Source organism: Lepidothrix coronata, unplaced genomic scaffold, assembly GCF_001604755.1.
Source record: "Lepidothrix coronata isolate B3197 unplaced genomic scaffold, Lepidothrix_coronata-1.0 Scaffold213, whole genome shotgun sequence".
NCBI classification, from domain to species: Eukaryota; Metazoa; Chordata; class Aves; order Passeriformes; family Pipridae; genus Lepidothrix; species Lepidothrix coronata.
Window position 1 is genome coordinate 1369948 of NW_016690393.1, and position 16913 is coordinate 1386860.

Sequence of the window (16913 nt, forward strand, 5' to 3'; positions counted from 1 at the left end):
GAGCTCCTGCATCACCCCGGTGAGATCTGGGGGGGCTGGTTCCCTCCGAAGCCCCCCTGCCCTGCCCTTGCCCCTGAGCCCCCCTGAGGGGTCCCTGGGCCGGGGTGGCGGGGGGACAGCAGAGGTCCTTGGTCCTCCCAAAATGCGGGGGACCCCACGAGGGTCTGGAACAAGGGGTCTGGGAGTCTCAGGGCAGGACACCCCCTCCCAGAGGCTCTGGGCTGGGGGACAAGTGCAGGGTCATGGGGTGGGGGGGTTAAGGGGAATGGGGGCTCCGGACCCCCGGGTCCCTCCGGGGCTGCCCCGGGGGGGCAAAAGGGGGTGCAGTGCGGGGACAGGGCGCCCCCTGGCGGTTGTCCCCCGGCACAGCCCTGGGGCAGCTGCGGGAGGGGAATGGGGGGCACAGCCCGGGGGGTGGCAAAGTGGGGGCCAGGGGGGTGCAGGAACTGGGTGCTGAAGAGGATTTGGGTGCTAATGGGGGGGCGGCAGCAGGGGCCTCCTCAGCTGTGCACCCTGGGGGGCTCTGGGGCGCTCACACTGTCCTGTTTTGGGGTGTCCTGTGAGCCCAGCTGTGCCACAGTTTCCCTTTCTCCCCCCTGCACTGTGCCACGGGGTTGGGGGGGGGGCGGTTGCTGTGGGACCTGGGCACTGTGTGTGGGACCCTTGTGGGACCTGGGCACCGTGTGTGGGACCCCAGTCCCTGTGTGTGAGTCTATATGGGACCCCCACCCATGTGCAAGGGGTCATGTGGGACCCCAGTCCCTGGGTGTGGGTCTGTACAGGACCCGACCCCCGGGCACAGGGCATGGTGTGCATGGGCATGGGTGGGCCAGGGCAGGATGCCACGTCCCTGGTGGGAAGCTGTCGGGGCTCTGCCGCCGCCTGACGTTGGTTCCCATCCTGGATGGCGACAGGGCAGGGCACGACTTCCCTGGGGACCCCCAACCCCGGGACCTCCCAGCCCGTGGGGAGCAGTTTAGGCAGGCAGGGGCTGCGGGAACGGCCACGATGTTCAGCCCCAGCCCCACCCCAGGGGACAAACCCTGATCCCGGGGGGCACCGAGCGATGCCCCGGTCTCTGCTAACGTGTTCTCTCTGGTTTCCACCGCGGCCGCCCCGCAGAGAGCCGGGTTATGGTGGCACCGGGCTGAGCGCCGGGACGCAGCGAGGCGGCAGCGGGGGCCGAGCCCGGAGCCATGGAGGGGCCCGGCCAGGTAGGGACCCCCGGCCCCCTGCCCCGGCTCTGCTGCTGCGCCCCGGCACCGCCCCGGCGAGGCGTTGAGGGCACCAGACCCCGCTGACTCCCTTCTCTCTGTCCTACAGGAGGCCTACGAGGAGGGCATGAGGAGGACCCTCGACCCTGAGGGCTACGAGGATCCCGGCCTAAAGGACTCCCGCCTGTCGCTGGGGGAGATGAGCAGTGAGTGGCTCCTGGGGTGCTGGGGGGCACTGGCACGGGGGGGCACCAGCGCTGCAAGGGGGGCCATTGCATAGGCACCGCTGTTGTACGGGTGCCAGCGCTGCATGGGCGTGGCATTGCACGGGCACTGGTGTGTCACACGGGCACTGGCGTCGCAGAGGTCACACCTCATTGTGTGGGTGACAGTGGCACTGCACAGGTGACAGCGTTGCACGGGTGATGGCACCGCACGGGCACCGGCACCAGCTGGGTGCCAGCACTGCAGGGGCACCAGTGGCTCGAGGTCACATGTTTGTATGGGCACCGGAGTTCTGTGGGTCCCAGCTGGGCATGGGCACCAGCACGGCTCTGGTGTGTTGCACAGGCACCAGCACTGCATGGGCACGGGTGTTTCACAGGTGCCAGCGTTGCATGGGCACCTGTGGGGTATCAGCAGCATTGTTGCATGGGCATAGCATGGCACAGGCATGTTGTATGGGCACAGCATGGCACAGCATGACACAGGCATGTTCCCTGGGTGCTAGCATGGCACAGGCATGTTGTATGGGCACAGCATAGCACAAGTGTGTTGTATGGGCACAGCATGGCACAGGTGTGTTCCCTGAGTGCCAGCAGGGCACAGACGTGTTGCATGGGCACAGCATTGCATGAGCAGAAGCACTGCATGGGCACAGCACGGCACAGATGTGTTGCACGGTTTCCTGGGTGCCAGCATGGCACCGACAGCGGGGCTCGCTCAGAGCGTGGGGTCAGGCAGGGACACCCACCCTCAGGGTGACATCCCCCAAAGGCAGCGACACCCTTTGCCAAAGCCCTGGAGCCGTGAGGTGCCACCTCCAGTGCCGGGGCTGCGGGTACCTGAACTGGGTCTGTCCTTTGGGACACCCGAGGTCCTTGAGCCTCCGGGGAGGGAGATGAGGGGAGTTTGGGGGGTCTGCGTGCCCCGGAGCATCCCTTTGCCCCAAGCTCGGTTGTTCCAGAGCTGCCACCCCGCGGGGGTGTTTGGGCTCGGGTCCCCCGTTGGGGTGACACAGGTCGGGGGGTAACGCTGCCACCTGTTCTGCGCAGGGGCCGGCGCTGGCATCGGGTCCCCCCTGCACGCGTGGAGGGCCAGAGCCGAGGAGCTGACGCCCCTGCGGTGAGTCCCCAAATCGCGGCGGGGGCGCCGGACGCTGCCCTGCCCGCCCGGCTGGCATCACCCGCGGGGAGGCCGGTGGCACCCGCGGTGCCCGGCGCTGACCCCCCCGTGCCGGCGGTGTGTGTTTTGCAGCCAGTTTCTGCCCGGCCGCCGGGGATGTTATGACCTGCACGGGAAGAGGCGCGCGGCCGGGGCCCCCCCGGGACAGCCCCCCCGCCGGGGCGGAGGGCAGCGTGAGTGACCGCGGGGGCCCCGGGGGACGAAGCCCAGCCCCGGCGTCCCCCCCTACCCCCAGCCCTCCATCGCGCTGTCTTGCCCCGATTCTGCCACCCACCCCTGTCCCCACCCTGCGCGGGGTGACCGTCACCCGGGCGTCAGGGCACGAGTGACCGCTGCCACTTGCCCGTAATCGCCCACTGATTGAGGATAAATAAAGTCTTTGTTTGGGGTGAGGACAAGAACCACTTGGGGCCGAACGCCGGCTGGCGCCGGGCGGCTCGGTGGCGGCGGGCAGGGACGAGGACACGCTCGTGCCCGCGTGCCACGGCCAACGCTGACGGGGACACGGTGGCAAGGGCCGCGCCCCATCCCCGCTGCCGTGGGCACAGCATCCTTCCTCCGGCAGAGCGGGATGCGGCTCTTACGGCAGCATCCCCCCGCCGGGTGACCCGGCTGGGGACAGCGAGGGGACCGCGGTGGTCCCCGTCGAGGGCGGAGAGGGACGGGGTGAGCCTGTCCCCACGGTGGGGTGGCAGCGGCGGGCGGGAGCCGCGCTGGTGTTTACTGTCAGCAAAGGAAGTGTTGCTGGATTTACGGTGCACACAGGGCGGCTGCGGGGATCGCTCCCCACTTTATAGGGACAGAGCTGCGGGGACATGGGGAGCGCAGGGGGGCCCGCAGGTAGGCAGGGGACGGGGACAGGGATACCTCGAGCTCCTGGGGTCTGGCTGGCCGGGAATGTGCACGGGAATGTCCCCCTGTCCCCATCCCAGTGACAGTGCTCGGTGCTTGGTGCTCGGTGCGGGTGTTGTGTCGGTGGCAGGGCGGTGGCCACGAACCCTGTCCTCACCCTGGCCCCGGTGATGTCCCCAGACTGTCACCCTGCCCCAGGGGCCGGGCTGCGGGGATATGAGGGGACCAAAGGCACCGTCAGGGTGGGGGGTAATGGAAGTTCTGGGATGGTGGGACACGTCCAGAGAGTCCCCAGCAGGGCTGGGGTGTGACAGAGAAGGGGACACATCCAGGTGACCCCAACTGGGTCTGGATTGGGGGTGATGGAGAAGGGGACACTTCCAGGTGACCCCAGATGGGTGTGGGATGGAGGTGGTGGGGGGAGGCACCTTCAACAGACCCCAGGGAGGGGGTCTGGGCTGGGACAGGGACCAGCTAACGTTTTGGTGGTTCCACTTGCAGCTGAGTCAGTGACCGATGTGGACCCGGAGGCGTCGGGGAGCAGGAGGCTCCTGTCCCAGAGGGACACCCATGAGGTGGGTGCTGTCCCAGAGACCCTCGTTCCCTCCCCATTCCTGAGGGTGTGTGGACTGGAGACCAACCTGGGAACACCAGGACATGGGGAGAGGAGACACTGGGTGTCCTGGGGGTCCCTGGTGTGGCCACCTGGGGGTACCCTGACCCCCCCTATCTCTGGCTGCAGGGCTACGTGGAGCTCCACGAGCTGGTCATGGACAGCTCGAAGGACTTGTGCTGGATGGAGGCTGGCCACTGGCTCAAGCTGGAGGAGGATTTCCAGGAATCAGGGCAGTGGAGCCAGCCCCATCTCTCCTTCCTGACCTACCGCAACCTCCTGGAGATCCGACGGGCTTTGAACAAAGGTGGGGACACCCCTGGGGACCACCTGGATGGCAGCAGGGACCCCACGCCGGCCAGGTGGTGACGGTGCTGTCCCCACAGGTGCCATTCTCCTCGATGTGGCAGCCAACTCAATGGCAGCCATCGTCAGCGTCCTCATCGACCAGATGATCTACGAGGGGCAGTGGAAGCCACAGGACCGGGAGGACATCCTGAGGACGCTGCTCCTGCGGCACAGGTACGGCAGGGCTGGTGCTCCCAGGGGGTTCACAGGGTCTGGGCTGGACCCAGCACAGGTATGGCAGGGCTGGTGCTCCCAGGGGGTTCACAGGGTCTGGGCTGGACCCAGCACAGGTATGGCAGGGCTGGTGCTCCCAGGGGGTCCCTGAGGTCTGGGCTGGACCCAGCACAGGTATGGCAGGGCTGGTGCTCCCAGGGAGTCCCCAGGGTCTGGGCTGGACCCACCCCAGTGCATCCCACTGGAGCCTGGATCAGGACAGGAAAGGTTTGTCCTCCAGCCCTGTTTGGGTGTCCCAGCACACCCACAGGGATGAGGCTGCCTTATGGGTGTCTGGGGGGGTTGATGGCACTGGGGGGTCTGACACCCCCCCGATGCTCTCAGCCACCCCAGTGAGGGGGAGTCGGTGTGGACGCTGCCGCCGGCGCTGCTGCAGCGCTCGGGCACCCGCCGGGACGACGTGGAGCAGCCGCTGATGAGGGAACAGCAGCCCATGGAGATGAGCAAGCTGTCAGGGACTGAGCAGGTACTGGGGGCACGGAGGGGCACTGGGGGGCACTGGGACATGGGGCTGGGGGTGGGAGATGCACACAGGGTGCACACAGGGTGCACACACACACGCACACACACAAGTGAACACACACCTTGGCACACGTAGGTGCACAGAGCAGTTGCACACTCAAACGTGCTTGTGCAGCACATGCAGAGGGAGACACACAGGGAATGGTGGGGAACACTTGGGGGACAGAGAGGGAGACTCAGGGAGTGGCGGGGGACAGGCAGGAGATGGAAGGGGACATTCAGGGGACAGAGGGAGAGACATGGGACAGAGGGGAACATGCAGGGGATAGTGGGTGACATGCAGGGGACAGAGAGAAACACACCAGAGGGGGGACGTGCAGGGGGCACAGAGGGCCACAGGGACAGCCACCAAGGCTGGCTGGCTAATTCCTACCATTCATCTGCCTGCAATAGAGTGGGGCCTCCAAACCCCAACTCCAAGAGAAGATCCCCAAGGATGCTGAGGCCACCCTGGTCCTCGTGGGTGAGTGGTCAGTGGGGTGGTGGGTGCTGGCTTGGGTCAGGGGGATGGGTGCAGGCTGAGGGAGGTGGGTACAGGGTCAGGGGGTGCAGGGGGAGCTTTGCCATCTGCCCCTCGCTGTGCTCGCTCACGCCCTGCCTTTCTTGCACCGTTTTTGCCTCTCCCCATCCTCAGCTCTCGCCGCCGCCTGCTGCTGCTCAGCGCTGCTCTCCGGGTCCCTGTCCCATGTCCCCTGTCCTCATGTTCCATCTCCCCATGTCTTCATGTCTCTAAGTCCCCCATGTCCCTGTGCCCCAAGGTCCCTGTACTCCCATGCCCACCTATCTGTGTGTCCCTGTGCTCCTGTGCCCTGATATCCCTGTACTCCCATGTCCATCTATCCCTGTGTCCCCATGTCCCTGTATCCCTGTGCCTGTGTCCTCATGTCTTTGTGCCCCTATCCCATTCTCTTTGTCCCCCCACATCCCCAAGCCTGTATGTCACCTTGTCTCCATTCCCGATGTCCCCGTGTTCCGATGTCCTGCTGTGTCTGTGCTCCCCCGTCCCCATGTCCCTGTACCCCCGTGTCCCTGTCGTGTCTCTGTGCTCCCATGTCCCGGTGTCCCTGTGCCTGGTCCCCCATGACCCCCGTCCCGTCCCGTCCTGCCCCCAGGCTGTGCAGCCTTCCTGGAGCAGCCAACGCTGGCCTTCGTGCGCCTGAAGGACGCGGTGACACTGGACGGTGTCCTGGACGTGTCCCTCCCCGTCCGCTTCCTCTTCGTGGTGCTGGGCCCCGACAGCCCCAACATCAGCTACCACGAGATCGGCCGTGCCATCGCCACCATGATGTCCGAGAGGGTACGGCTCACCCACCACTGCCACTGCCACCCCACTGGCACTGCCACCCCACTGCCACCGCCATCAGCCCCCCTGAGCACCCTGGAGTCCCCATCCCGAGGCTACACCCTCTAACAGGGCTCATCCCCCTGTGTAATGTCTGTCCCTGATCCATGTGTCCCCCTGCCACTGTGCCCCCTTGTCCCCATGAACCGGTGTCCCCATATCCCTGAGGACATGTCCTCATGTCCCTGAGGCCAAAGTGTCCAAGTAAACACGTCCCTGTGCCCCCGTGCCCCCCCACCCCTGTGCCCAAGCCCCTGCCCCCATCTCCCACCTTACCCCTATGTCCCCATGCCCCTGTGGTTCCATGCATCCTGTCCCCAATCCCTTATGCCCCCATGTCCCTCCTTATCCCCATGTCCCCATGCCCTTGTGCCCCCATGTCCCCCCTTATCCCCATGCCCCCTATCCCAAATCCCCTGTGTCCCCATCTCCCCCCATATTCCCCTGTCTCCAAGCTCCTGTATCTTCCTATATCCCCTTATCCCCACGCCCCCTGTCCCTGAGCCTCTGTCCCCCCATCTCACACCTTATCCCAGTGTCCCCATGCCCCTATGGTCCCATGCCTGTTGTCCCCAAGCCCCTGTGCCCCCATGTGCCCCCTTATCCCCATGTCCCCAGGACACCCCAGCCCCACGGGGACGCTCAGGGGTGCCGGAGCCGGCTGAGCACCCATCCCTGGGCGATCCCACAGGTGTTCCGCCGGGATGCCTACCTGGCCGAGGGCCGGCAGGACCTGGTGCGGGCGGTGGAGGAGTTCCTGGAGGCCAGCATTGTCCTGCCCCCCACCGAGACCCCCAACGAGCAGCTGCTCCGCGCCCTGGTCCCGCTGCAGCGCGAACTCCTCCGCCGCCGCTACCAACCCCCTGAGAAATCACCCAGCGAGGGCTTCCTGAAAGACCTGGGTACGGCAGGGACCCCCCGGACCCCCCTCCGAAATCCCCTGTCCCCGTGGCGGGCGGGACACCCCCCTCGCACACGGGGTGCCCCCCTGACCACCCGGTGTGCCCCCAGGGCTGGACGCGCCGGCGGCGGAGGACGACGACCCCCTGCGCAGGACGGGGCGGCCCTTTGGGGGGCTGGTGCGGGACATCTGCCGCCGGTACCCCAAATATCTCAGCGACATCAAGGACGCCCTCAGCCCCCAGTGCCTGGCCGCTGTCATCTTCATCTACTTCGCGGCGCTGTCACCTGCTGTCACCTTCGGAGGCTTGCTGGGTAATGGGGGGGACGGGCTGGGGACACGCCAGGGGACGGGGTTGTCCCCCCAGCTGGGCGGGGACCAGGGGGCCTCCACCTCCTTCATCACCATCCCATGGGGATGCTCCCGGGGGTTATGCACCCCCTAATCCCGGTGCCGAGGGGTGTGGGATGGGGGGCACAGCGCCGTGTCCCCCACCCTGGCACTCACCGGCCCTGCTCCCTTTCAGGTGAGAAGACCAAGGGCATGATGGGGGTGTCGGAGCTGCTCATCTCCACCTGCGTGCAGTGTGTGCTCTTCAGCCTCCTCAGTGCCCAGCCCCTCCTTGTCGTTGGATTCTCAGGACCCCTTCTCGTCTTTGAGGAAGCCTTCTATGGGGTGGGTACCCCCTGGTGCCTGTGGGTGCCCCCCACCCGCCTCTGGCAGTCCCCACAGTGGGCTTGGGGTCTCCCCACCAGCCCTGGGAGAGGCACGGGGGGCTGCTGCGAGGGGGGTGTGGCACAATGGGGATGGCAGTGTGGGTGGCACAGGGAGGATGTCATGAGGGGATGTCCTGGGGGATGGCACAAGGGGAGTGCTGTATGTGGGATGGCACAGGGGTGATGGCATAGGATGATGGATGTCACCTGAGGGATGGCACAAGGAGGGTGCCCCATGCAGGATGGCACTGATGGGATGGCACTGGCGGCATGACACAAGGAGAGGGGGTGGCATGTACAGGATGGCACTGTGGGATGGCACATGGGGGATGTAGTGGGGGAGATGGCACATGCGGGATGGCACTGGTGGGGTGGCACATGGATGATGTACAGGGGTGATGTCACCTGTGTGACAGCCCGGGGGTGACACCACGCAGGTAGAGCCATCCAGGTGATGGCCCAGGGGTGCTGCCAGGTGGGTGATCCCATGAGGGTGCTGCCACACTGAGGTGCCCCCATCCCCGTCCTGGGGAAGGATGTGTGGGGCCACTGTGGGATGCCAAGGTCCAGCCCCCCTCAGTGCCCATGCTGGGGGGCTCTGAGGGGCTGACAGGGCTGTGCCCTCTGCCTCCCCAGTTCTGCAGCAGCAATGGCTTGGAATACATCGTGGGCCGGGTCTGGATTGGCTTCTGGATGATCCTGCTGGTGCTGGTGGTGGTGGCCTTCGAGGGCAGTTTCCTGGTGCGCTTCCTGTCCCGCTACACCCAGGAGATCTTCTCCTTCCTCATCTCCCTCATTTTCATCTTCGAGACCTTCTCCAAGCTGGTCACGGTGAGGGGCACGGGGGGTCCCACAGTGGGGAAGGCGGGAGGGGGGCTGCAGGTTGTGGTTATCACCTGGGTTTCCATAGAAACAGTGGGATGCAGGTGAGGGACAGAGCCCATCTCCTGGTGTTTTCTCCCATTTTCCACGTGTTCCCCAGCTCATGAGGTCCCTTCCAACCCTAACTGTTCTGTGGTTCAAGCATCTCTCCGCAGGGGGATTTTGGGGTAGGGAGGTGAACCCCACATAGATGTCCCACCTGGGCTGCACTAAACATGGCCCTTGCCCAGCAACTGCCTGAAGAGCCCCAGTTCCTCCCCCCTTCCCTGGCTCAGACCCCTCCAGGCTGCTTGGTTCCACTGGGATGGTGTCACCCCGTGCACTGGGTGCCCACAGGGACATCGCTGGTGCTGGGGAGGTGACAGGCAGGACACGTGGGTGTGTGTCATACCCAGGTGCCCCCGTGCACCCCACGACGAGCTCAGCACCTCCCTGAACACCCCGGGTGACCCACAGTCTGCAGTGGGGACACGCTTGTCTGACCCCACCGTGCCACTGGCCTTGTTTCTGAAGAACCACAGAGAAAACCAACCCTAAATATCCCCCCTGCTCAGCACGTGACGGGCTCCAGCCTCGCCCATCCCCCTGGCACACGCCCTGCACCCACCAGGATGGCCCTGCAGGGCTCCCAGCATGGCAGGAGGGGCGCAGGGGGATCCCCCATCCCCATCCTCGCTCACTTCCTCCCCTTCCCTCCCCAGATTTTCAAGCAACACCCTCTGAAGCGGGAGTACAGCGTGAAGGCTGACTTTGACCCCTCGGAGCCGGAGCCCAACACGGCCCTGCTGTCCCTCATCCTCATGGCCGGCACCTTCTTCCTGGCCTTCTTCCTCCGCAAGTTCAAGAACAGCGCCTTCCTGCCGGGCAAGGTGAGCACAGGGAGGACACGGTGCTGTCCCCCCTCCCCACTGCAAAACAGGGGCTCAGCGGCTGAGACCGGGCAAACTCATTGCCTGTTCCTGCAGAGGACAGGGTGGGGGAGAACCCCTGGGCTGGGGGGTCACACAGAGGGTTTAATGTGGTCACCGTGTCCCCACAGGTCCGGCGCTTGATCGGGGACTTTGGGGTGCCCATTTCCATCTTCATCATGGCCCTGGCCGACTTCTTCATCAAGGACACGTACACACAGGTCCGTGAGGGCAGGGCTGGGGGGGGACAGGCACGGGGACGTGGAGCTGGGTGCTCATCCCTGTGTCCCACCCCCTCACTCCCCGCTTTGCTCCCATCCAGAAACTGAGCGTCCCTAAAGGGCTGGAGGTCACCAACTCGACCGCCCGGGGCTGGTTTATCAACCCCATGGGGCTGGATGGAGACTTCCCCATCTGGATGATGTTCGCCTCCGTGGTGCCCGCCCTCCTGGTCTTCATCCTCATCTTCCTCGAGACGCAGATCACCACGTGAGGATGGGGGACACGGGGAGGGGAGGGCTGCGGGGTGCCCGGGGGGACGGGCACGGAGGGGACCTCCCTGGGGTGCTGTGTCACCAACTCGTCCCCCGTGTCCCCACAGCCTCATCGTCAGCAAGCCCGAGAGGAAGCTGGTGAAGGGCAGCGGCTTCCACCTGGACCTGCTGCTGATCGTGGCCATGGGGGGGCTGGCGGCCCTTTTCGGGATGCCCTGGCTCAGTGCCACCACCGTGCGCACCATCACCCACGCCAACGCCCTCACCGTCATGAGCAAGGCCTCCTCTGCCGGAGAGAAACCCCAGATCCTGGAGGTCAAGGAGCAGCGCATCAGCAGCTTGTTGGTGGCCGTGCTCATCGGTGAGCTGGGGAGGTGCCCCCCGCATGGCAGGTGAGGGTTGGAGGTCCCCCAGGAGCTCTCCCCAACCTCTCCTTCTCCACCGCAGGCGTCTCCATCCTCATGGAGCCCATCCTGAAGTACATCCCGCTGGCCGTGCTCTTCGGCATCTTCCTCTACATGGGGGTCACCTCCCTCTTTGGCATCCAGCTCTTCGACCGCATCCTGCTCCTGCTGATGCCCCCCAAGTACCACCCTGACGAGCCCTATGTCACCAGGGTGAGTGAGCCCTGTGTCACCCCCATGGGTGGCAGCGGGTTTGGGGGTGTCCTGTGCTGCAGCACCCCTGAAATCACTTGAGGCTCCCCAAAGAGCCTCCTCCTTCAGTGCTGACCTTCACTGGGCTCTTCAGGCCACTGGTCCTGCCCCCTCCCCAGCACCCACCACCCTGGGAAGGGTATGGGATGCTGTCCCTGACCTCAGTCCTGGGCTTCTTGTCCCACAGGTGAAGACTTGGCGGATGCACCTCTTCACCTTCACCCAGATCATCGTCCTTGTGCTGCTGTGGGTGGTGAAGTCCACCCCGGCCTCGCTGGCGCTGCCCTTCGTCCTCATCCTCACCGTGCCCCTGCGGCGCTTCCTGCTCCCCAAGATCTTCCGGGACATCGAGCTCAAATGTGTACGTACCCCCACCACGTGCTGGGAGCCACCACTGTGCTGTCCCTGTCCCTGTGCTGGTTCTGGTGTCCATCCCCATCCCTGTCCCCATCCTCATCTCCATATGTGTCCCCATCACTGTCTCCAGCCCCATCTTTGTGTCTGCTCATGTCCCCGTCCTCATCCCCATCCCTGTCCCCATCCCCTTCCTCATTCTCATTCCTGTCTCCATCTCCATCTGTGTTCCCATCTCCATCCCTGTCCCCAGCTTCATCTCTGTCCCTGCCCCTGTCCCCTCATCCCCATAATCCTCATCCTTGTCTCACTCCTGTCCCCTTCCCCATCTGTGTACCCACTCTCATTCCTGTCTCCATCCCTGTCCTCATCTGCATCCCTCATTCCCACCGTTGTCCCCATCCTCACCCTGTCCTTGTCCCATTCCTGTCCCCATCCCCATCCCTGTCCCCAGACTCATCCCTGCCCCTATTCCCATACCCATCCCAGCCCCTACCTTGTTCCATCCCTGACACTGTCCCTGTCCTCAGTCCTACCCCCAGTCCTGACCCCTCCCCATCCTCATCCTTTTCTCCAACCCTGACCCCATCCCCTCTCTGTCCCCATCCCCATCCTTCTCTCCACCCATGTCCCCATCTCTACCACTGTTCCCTTCCTTATATTCATCCCTATCCCCATTCCCAGTCCCTATTCCCCTCCCCTGTCCCTATCCCATTCCTCATCTCCATCCCTGTTCCCATTCCCTGGCCCTATCCCCGTCCCTCTCCTGATGTCCCTCCCTATCCCCATCCCCTGTCCATATTCCACTCCTGATCTCCCTTCCTATCCCCATCCCTGTCCCTATCCCCATCCCCTGTCCATATCCCACTCCTGATCTCCACCCCATCCCCATCCCCTGTCCATATCCCACTCCTGATCTCCACCCTGTCCCCATCCCTGTCCCTATCCCACTCCTGATCTCCACCCCATCCCCATCCCTGTCCCTATCCCACTCCTGATCTCCACCCCGTCCCCATCCCTGTCCCCCTCACTCCCTCTCCTCTCTCCAGCTGGACGCGGATGATGCTGTGGTGACCTTTGAGGAGGAGGAGGGGACAGACGTGTACAACGAGGTGCAGATGCCCAGTTAAGGGCCGGACCCCCCGGCCCCCCAACACCCCCCCAGTCCCCCCACCCGCTTCTATCACCACTGCTGCCACCCCGGGGCCGCTGGGCGACGGAGGAGGATTTGGGGACACCATCCCCACCTGCACGCCCCGGGAATGGAATTATTTTTTTAGTTGTTTTTCCCTTTTTTTTGTCTATTTTTAACAATATTTTGGATGGTGTGATCTCACCCACACTCTGCTGCCCGCTGGGGAAGGGGCTGCCCGGGCTCGGGGGGGTCCACGAGCCACCCCCAACCCCGTGGCGAGGTGGGATGTGTCACCATCCCATCCCCGAGGCCACCAGCGGGCACTGGGCATGGGAAGGAGCTGGAGGAAGCTCCCAGCCCCCGGGGACACCCCCAGCCTGGTCCCTCTTCCCCGGATGAACATTCCAGCGAGCTGGGAAAGACCCTTCACCCCACGGAGCCCTTCTCCCACTTTCTCCATCGTTTGCTCCGGTGGGATCATCCCAGCTGCTCCGCTGAGCTTCCAGCACCTCCCAGAGTTGGGATGTAAATAGTCCAGTGAGGGAGTTTACATATTTAGAACAAAAATAATCGTGCTAAAAACAGCCAAAAAAATTACTTATAATTATGCCGATGCTTCCGCAGGTAGGATTCACTCATAGCCAAGCAAAACTTCCCCAAAAAAAAGGATGAAAAAGCACCTTAAAAATGAAAAAAATTGAGGAAAAATAGAAAAAAAAAAAAAAGCAGCTGCAAGGAGTGATCTGTATATTTGATGCTACTGGGGGGGTTTGTAATTTATTTTTAGGGCTGGTTGTGCCCCTGCTGCAGCAGGGCCGTGTGTGTGTGTGTATATACTAGAGTATTATATCAAAATTCAGAATTTGCTATAAAAGATGATTTTTAAGGATCCTGGTCAGGGCCTAAACTCTAAGGACCAGTCTGTCAGTCTCCATTCATGAATTAGTGTTAGTTAGTTAATTAGTCCTCTTTATTTTTGTAGCGTTCCGGGTAAATCTGTTTTTCCTCGATTTTTCCCTTGCTTGCTGACCATGTCTTGCCCTGTTTCTGCTGGGATTGCTCCCAGTCCAGCTGAGCATCCCCCTGATCTTGCCAAGGCTCGTTCTGCCCTGATCACCCTGAAGGACTGGATCCAGCCAGGGCACAGAACACCAGATCAGGCTCAAAATTTGCTCATTTTTGCTCATTTTTGACCCCAAAATTAGCGGGGGGTGGGTGGGAGAGTAGGGGGGTGGGAGTGGGTGGCCGCACCCGGGGCCTTGTGTTTGGGGTTGGTTTAGTTTTATTAATTATATGTCTGAAATGAAGAAATGTTTCGATCTTTGGGGTTTCCTCCTTCCCTTCCCCCTACCTCTGTATCAGGCTTTAATAAAGAAATTAATAAAATCAGAAAGGAAATGGGGGTTTTCTTTCCAGCTGGCAATTTTCTGGTGCATTGCCTTGTTTAATTCCCCCCAAAAAGGAGTAGCAGCAGCCTTTGGAGGTGTCCATCCCCCTGGAATGGGCAGTGCAGTTGTACCAAGATGTTTGTCATGGCATCCCAGGATGCTCACTGTATCCTGGGATGCTCCATATGGTCACCCCAGGATGCTCCCTGCATCCCAACATCCTGGCGTGTTCCCTGCAGTCATTCTGGGATGCTCCCAATGGTCATCCCAGGATGCTCCTCACAGCTATCCTGGAATGCTGCATCCCAGCATCCTGGAGTGCTTATTACAGCCATCCTGGGATTCTCCCCATAGTCATTCCAGGATACTTGCTGCATCCCATGCATCCCCAAGTCATCCCATGAAGCTCCCTGCAGCCATTCTGGGATGCTCCCCGTGGTCATCCTAGGATCCTTCCCACAGACATCCCTGGACGTTCCCTGCAGCCACCCAGGATGTTCCCTGTGGCCATCCCAGGATGCTCCCCATAGTCACTCTGGGTTACTCACTGTAGCCATCCCAGGATGTCAGGGAATCTAAGGGATTCCTGTGGCCATCCTGGGATGCTCAGCCCCCCTCATCCCCCCGCACCCCAGGGTGCTGCCCCACTGCCACATGGCCTTGGCTGTCCCTGCTCCAGGGGGATTGGGAACATCCTGATCCAGGGCTGCTGGCACAGGGAGCAGAGCAGCCCCTGCCCCTCCCCCAGCCCCTGGCACTGGATTGACCCCGATTATCCATAATCCCATTAACGAACAGGAGACACCGGCTCCGTGAGCGGGGCCGTGGGAAGGGCTGTGCCTGTTTGCCCCCAGCCTTCCCATGGGGCAGGAATCGGGATCAGCATCCTCGATCGCTCCGAACCAGGACCCCAAACTCTTTCCATGGGGCTGGGACAAACCCCAGTGTGGCCACCAGCTTTTCCCAAGCCTGGCATAGCTGCTACCCCGTTTTCCAGAGATGGAGGCGTGTGGCTGGTGTTTTCCAGCCCAAGGCCTGTGGATCCAGCAGCTTCCCTTCCTTGTGCCGGCTTCACATGGACAAGACATGCCAGGTGCCATCCAGAGGCCATCCCTGCCTCCAAATCCCAGTGAAGGAGGATAGCATCTGCCTGCACCCATCCCTCTTGTTTTCCACCCTGGGAAGTTTGTTATTCCCTGGGAGATGGCCGCGAGGTCACTGCCACGGGATCCAGCCCGGTTTGGGGTTGGGAATTTAGGTCAAGCTCATCTTTGAACTTGCCTCAGCTCAGGGAAATGGAGGGAGGGGGAATTAGAGATGGGAGTAGAGTAATGAGGGGGAAATAAATGCTAATTAATTGGTTGCTAATGAGGAGGGGGAAGCATGGAGCTCCAGAGGGGGATCACATTGAAGCATCACCCCTGGAAGGGGAGAGCCACAGTGCCTGCAGCATCACAGAGTGCTCCATGCCATCCATGGACAGGGGACATGGGACACCCCGGGATCTCCTGGAGGTGTCCAGTGGGACATTGTCACTGTTTGTGCACAGAAAAAGTGGAAAACCAAATAAAACTCTCCAAAACCTGCAGCTGCACCCAAAAAACCACTCACTGATACAAATAACAGCGAATAGAAAATTCCCATGTTGGAAGTGAGGCTTGGGAAGGCCATGGAGTGAGGGGAAGGGTTGGGATGAAGATTTCGGGGGGTCCCCACTCCCAGCCCACCTGCTGCAGGGTCTGTGGTTGATTCCCAGGGTTCTGGTGTCCCTTCCCAGTGACAAAAGCCACAAAACCACGTTGGGGGGATCGGGCCTGGAGCACACTGACACTCCAAAAATGGCTTTTTGCTAAAAAAAAAAAAAAAAGTTAAAAAATATAAAATGTCAACTTTCATGTATTTGACCCGATTGTCCCTAAATATTTTCTTTGTTTACATTGTTTTTTTTCCTTTTGCGATTTTTCCCTCCTGCAAAGCAGTGACAATTCCCACAATTCGGGGATCCAGCCCAGCCAAGGCCCTTTTCCCCGCTGAATAAATACATATATTTTTATTTTTAAGCTCTCGCAGGAGGGATTAACCGCCCGGCGCCGGAGCTGCCCGGCCTGGCTTGGCACAGCCCGGAGCAGGACGTGGCAGAGGATCCGGCTGTCCGGCTGTCCCTCCGTCTGGCTGATCCTTCCCTTCGGGATAAAGCCCAAATAAGCCACATGCACAGCCAGGCACCACCCCCGCACCCCCAAATCAGCTGGGGGAGGGGGGGCCAACTGCACGGAGATTCAGGGATTATTTTTTTTTTTCCTTTTCCTTATAAACAAGGCTGAAAATCCCCCAGATATTGGCTGTTCCCGCGCCAGGGAGATGCCCGTAGCCCACAAAGCCGTGAGGCCCCACATTCCCAGATCATCCTGCATCCCTTAAGGGGGGTCCCCGCCAGCTCCCGCTGCCTCGTGGCAGGTGCCGGCCGGAGCTGCCTGTGCCAGCCTGGCTTGGGAAGCAGGCAAATGGCCGGAGCTCTTGGAGCACGCCGGCGGCCCGGCGGCCTCGGAGCAGCGGGCAGATGGCCGGAGCTCTCCGGAGGGACCGCGCGGGCGGCCGGGAACGCGCGGGCGGCCTGGATGGAGCAGCCGTGGCGTGCGGGCGGCGGGCAGATGGCCGGAGCTCGCCGGCAGCCGGGAATGTGTCGCCAGCCGGGAACAGCCGCGGCAGGCGGGCGGCCTGTGGCCGCAGCACGGTCAGCCCTGGCTGGCCGGTGCCGTGGGGGCAGCCAGGGGGGTCGCTACCGTGGCTGCAGCCCGGTACCGGGGTGGCCGGGGCGGCCGGTACTGTACAGGCAGCCGGGGTGGCTGATACCGTGGAGGCAGCCGGTGCCCTGGAAGCAGCCGGTGCCGTGGAAGCAGCCGGTGCCGTGGAAGCAGCCGGTGCCGTGGAAGCAGCCGGTGCCGTGGAA

The 16913-nt window shown here is 62.6% G+C and overlaps 1 protein-coding gene across 2 annotated transcripts; it reads left to right on the forward strand.

Moving 5' to 3' along the window:
- The first annotated feature begins 1181 nt into the window (after nucleotides 1-1181).
- Nucleotides 1182-13300, forward strand: SLC4A1 (solute carrier family 4 member 1 (Diego blood group)). Of its 2 annotated transcripts, XM_017833343.1 has the most exons (19): nucleotides 1182-1214; nucleotides 1324-1420; nucleotides 3972-4045; nucleotides 4213-4390; nucleotides 4470-4605; nucleotides 4990-5131; nucleotides 5581-5650; nucleotides 6300-6484; nucleotides 7221-7431; nucleotides 7541-7744; nucleotides 7957-8105; nucleotides 8783-8977; nucleotides 9730-9897; nucleotides 10068-10157; nucleotides 10259-10425; nucleotides 10538-10791; nucleotides 10878-11047; nucleotides 11274-11447; nucleotides 12490-13300. In XM_017833343.1, exons 1-19 carry the CDS (start codon nucleotides 1197-1199, stop codon nucleotides 12568-12570), a joined length of 2763 nt encoding a protein of 920 aa, XP_017688832.1. In that variant the 5' UTR covers nucleotides 1182-1196; the 3' UTR covers nucleotides 12571-13300. The 2 variants fall into 2 exon arrangements, with proteins under 2 accessions (XP_017688832.1, XP_017688833.1); XM_017833344.1 differs by lacking the exons at nucleotides 1182-1214; nucleotides 1324-1420 and adding an exon at nucleotides 3396-3458.
- Nucleotides 13301-16913: the final 3613 nt, after the last annotated feature.

What these genes read in the sequence shown, in the direction of transcription:
- SLC4A1 (XM_017833343.1), top strand. An exon ending in GTCGCTGGGGGAGATGAGCA is followed by an intron (nt 1,421 to 3,971) that starts GTGAGTGGCTCC and finishes TTCCACTTGCAG; the next exon opens with CTGAGTCAGTGACCGATGTG. An exon ending in CTCGAGACGCAGATCACCAC is followed by an intron (nt 10,426 to 10,537) that starts GTGAGGATGGGG and finishes GTGTCCCCACAG; the next exon opens with CCTCATCGTCAGCAAGCCCG.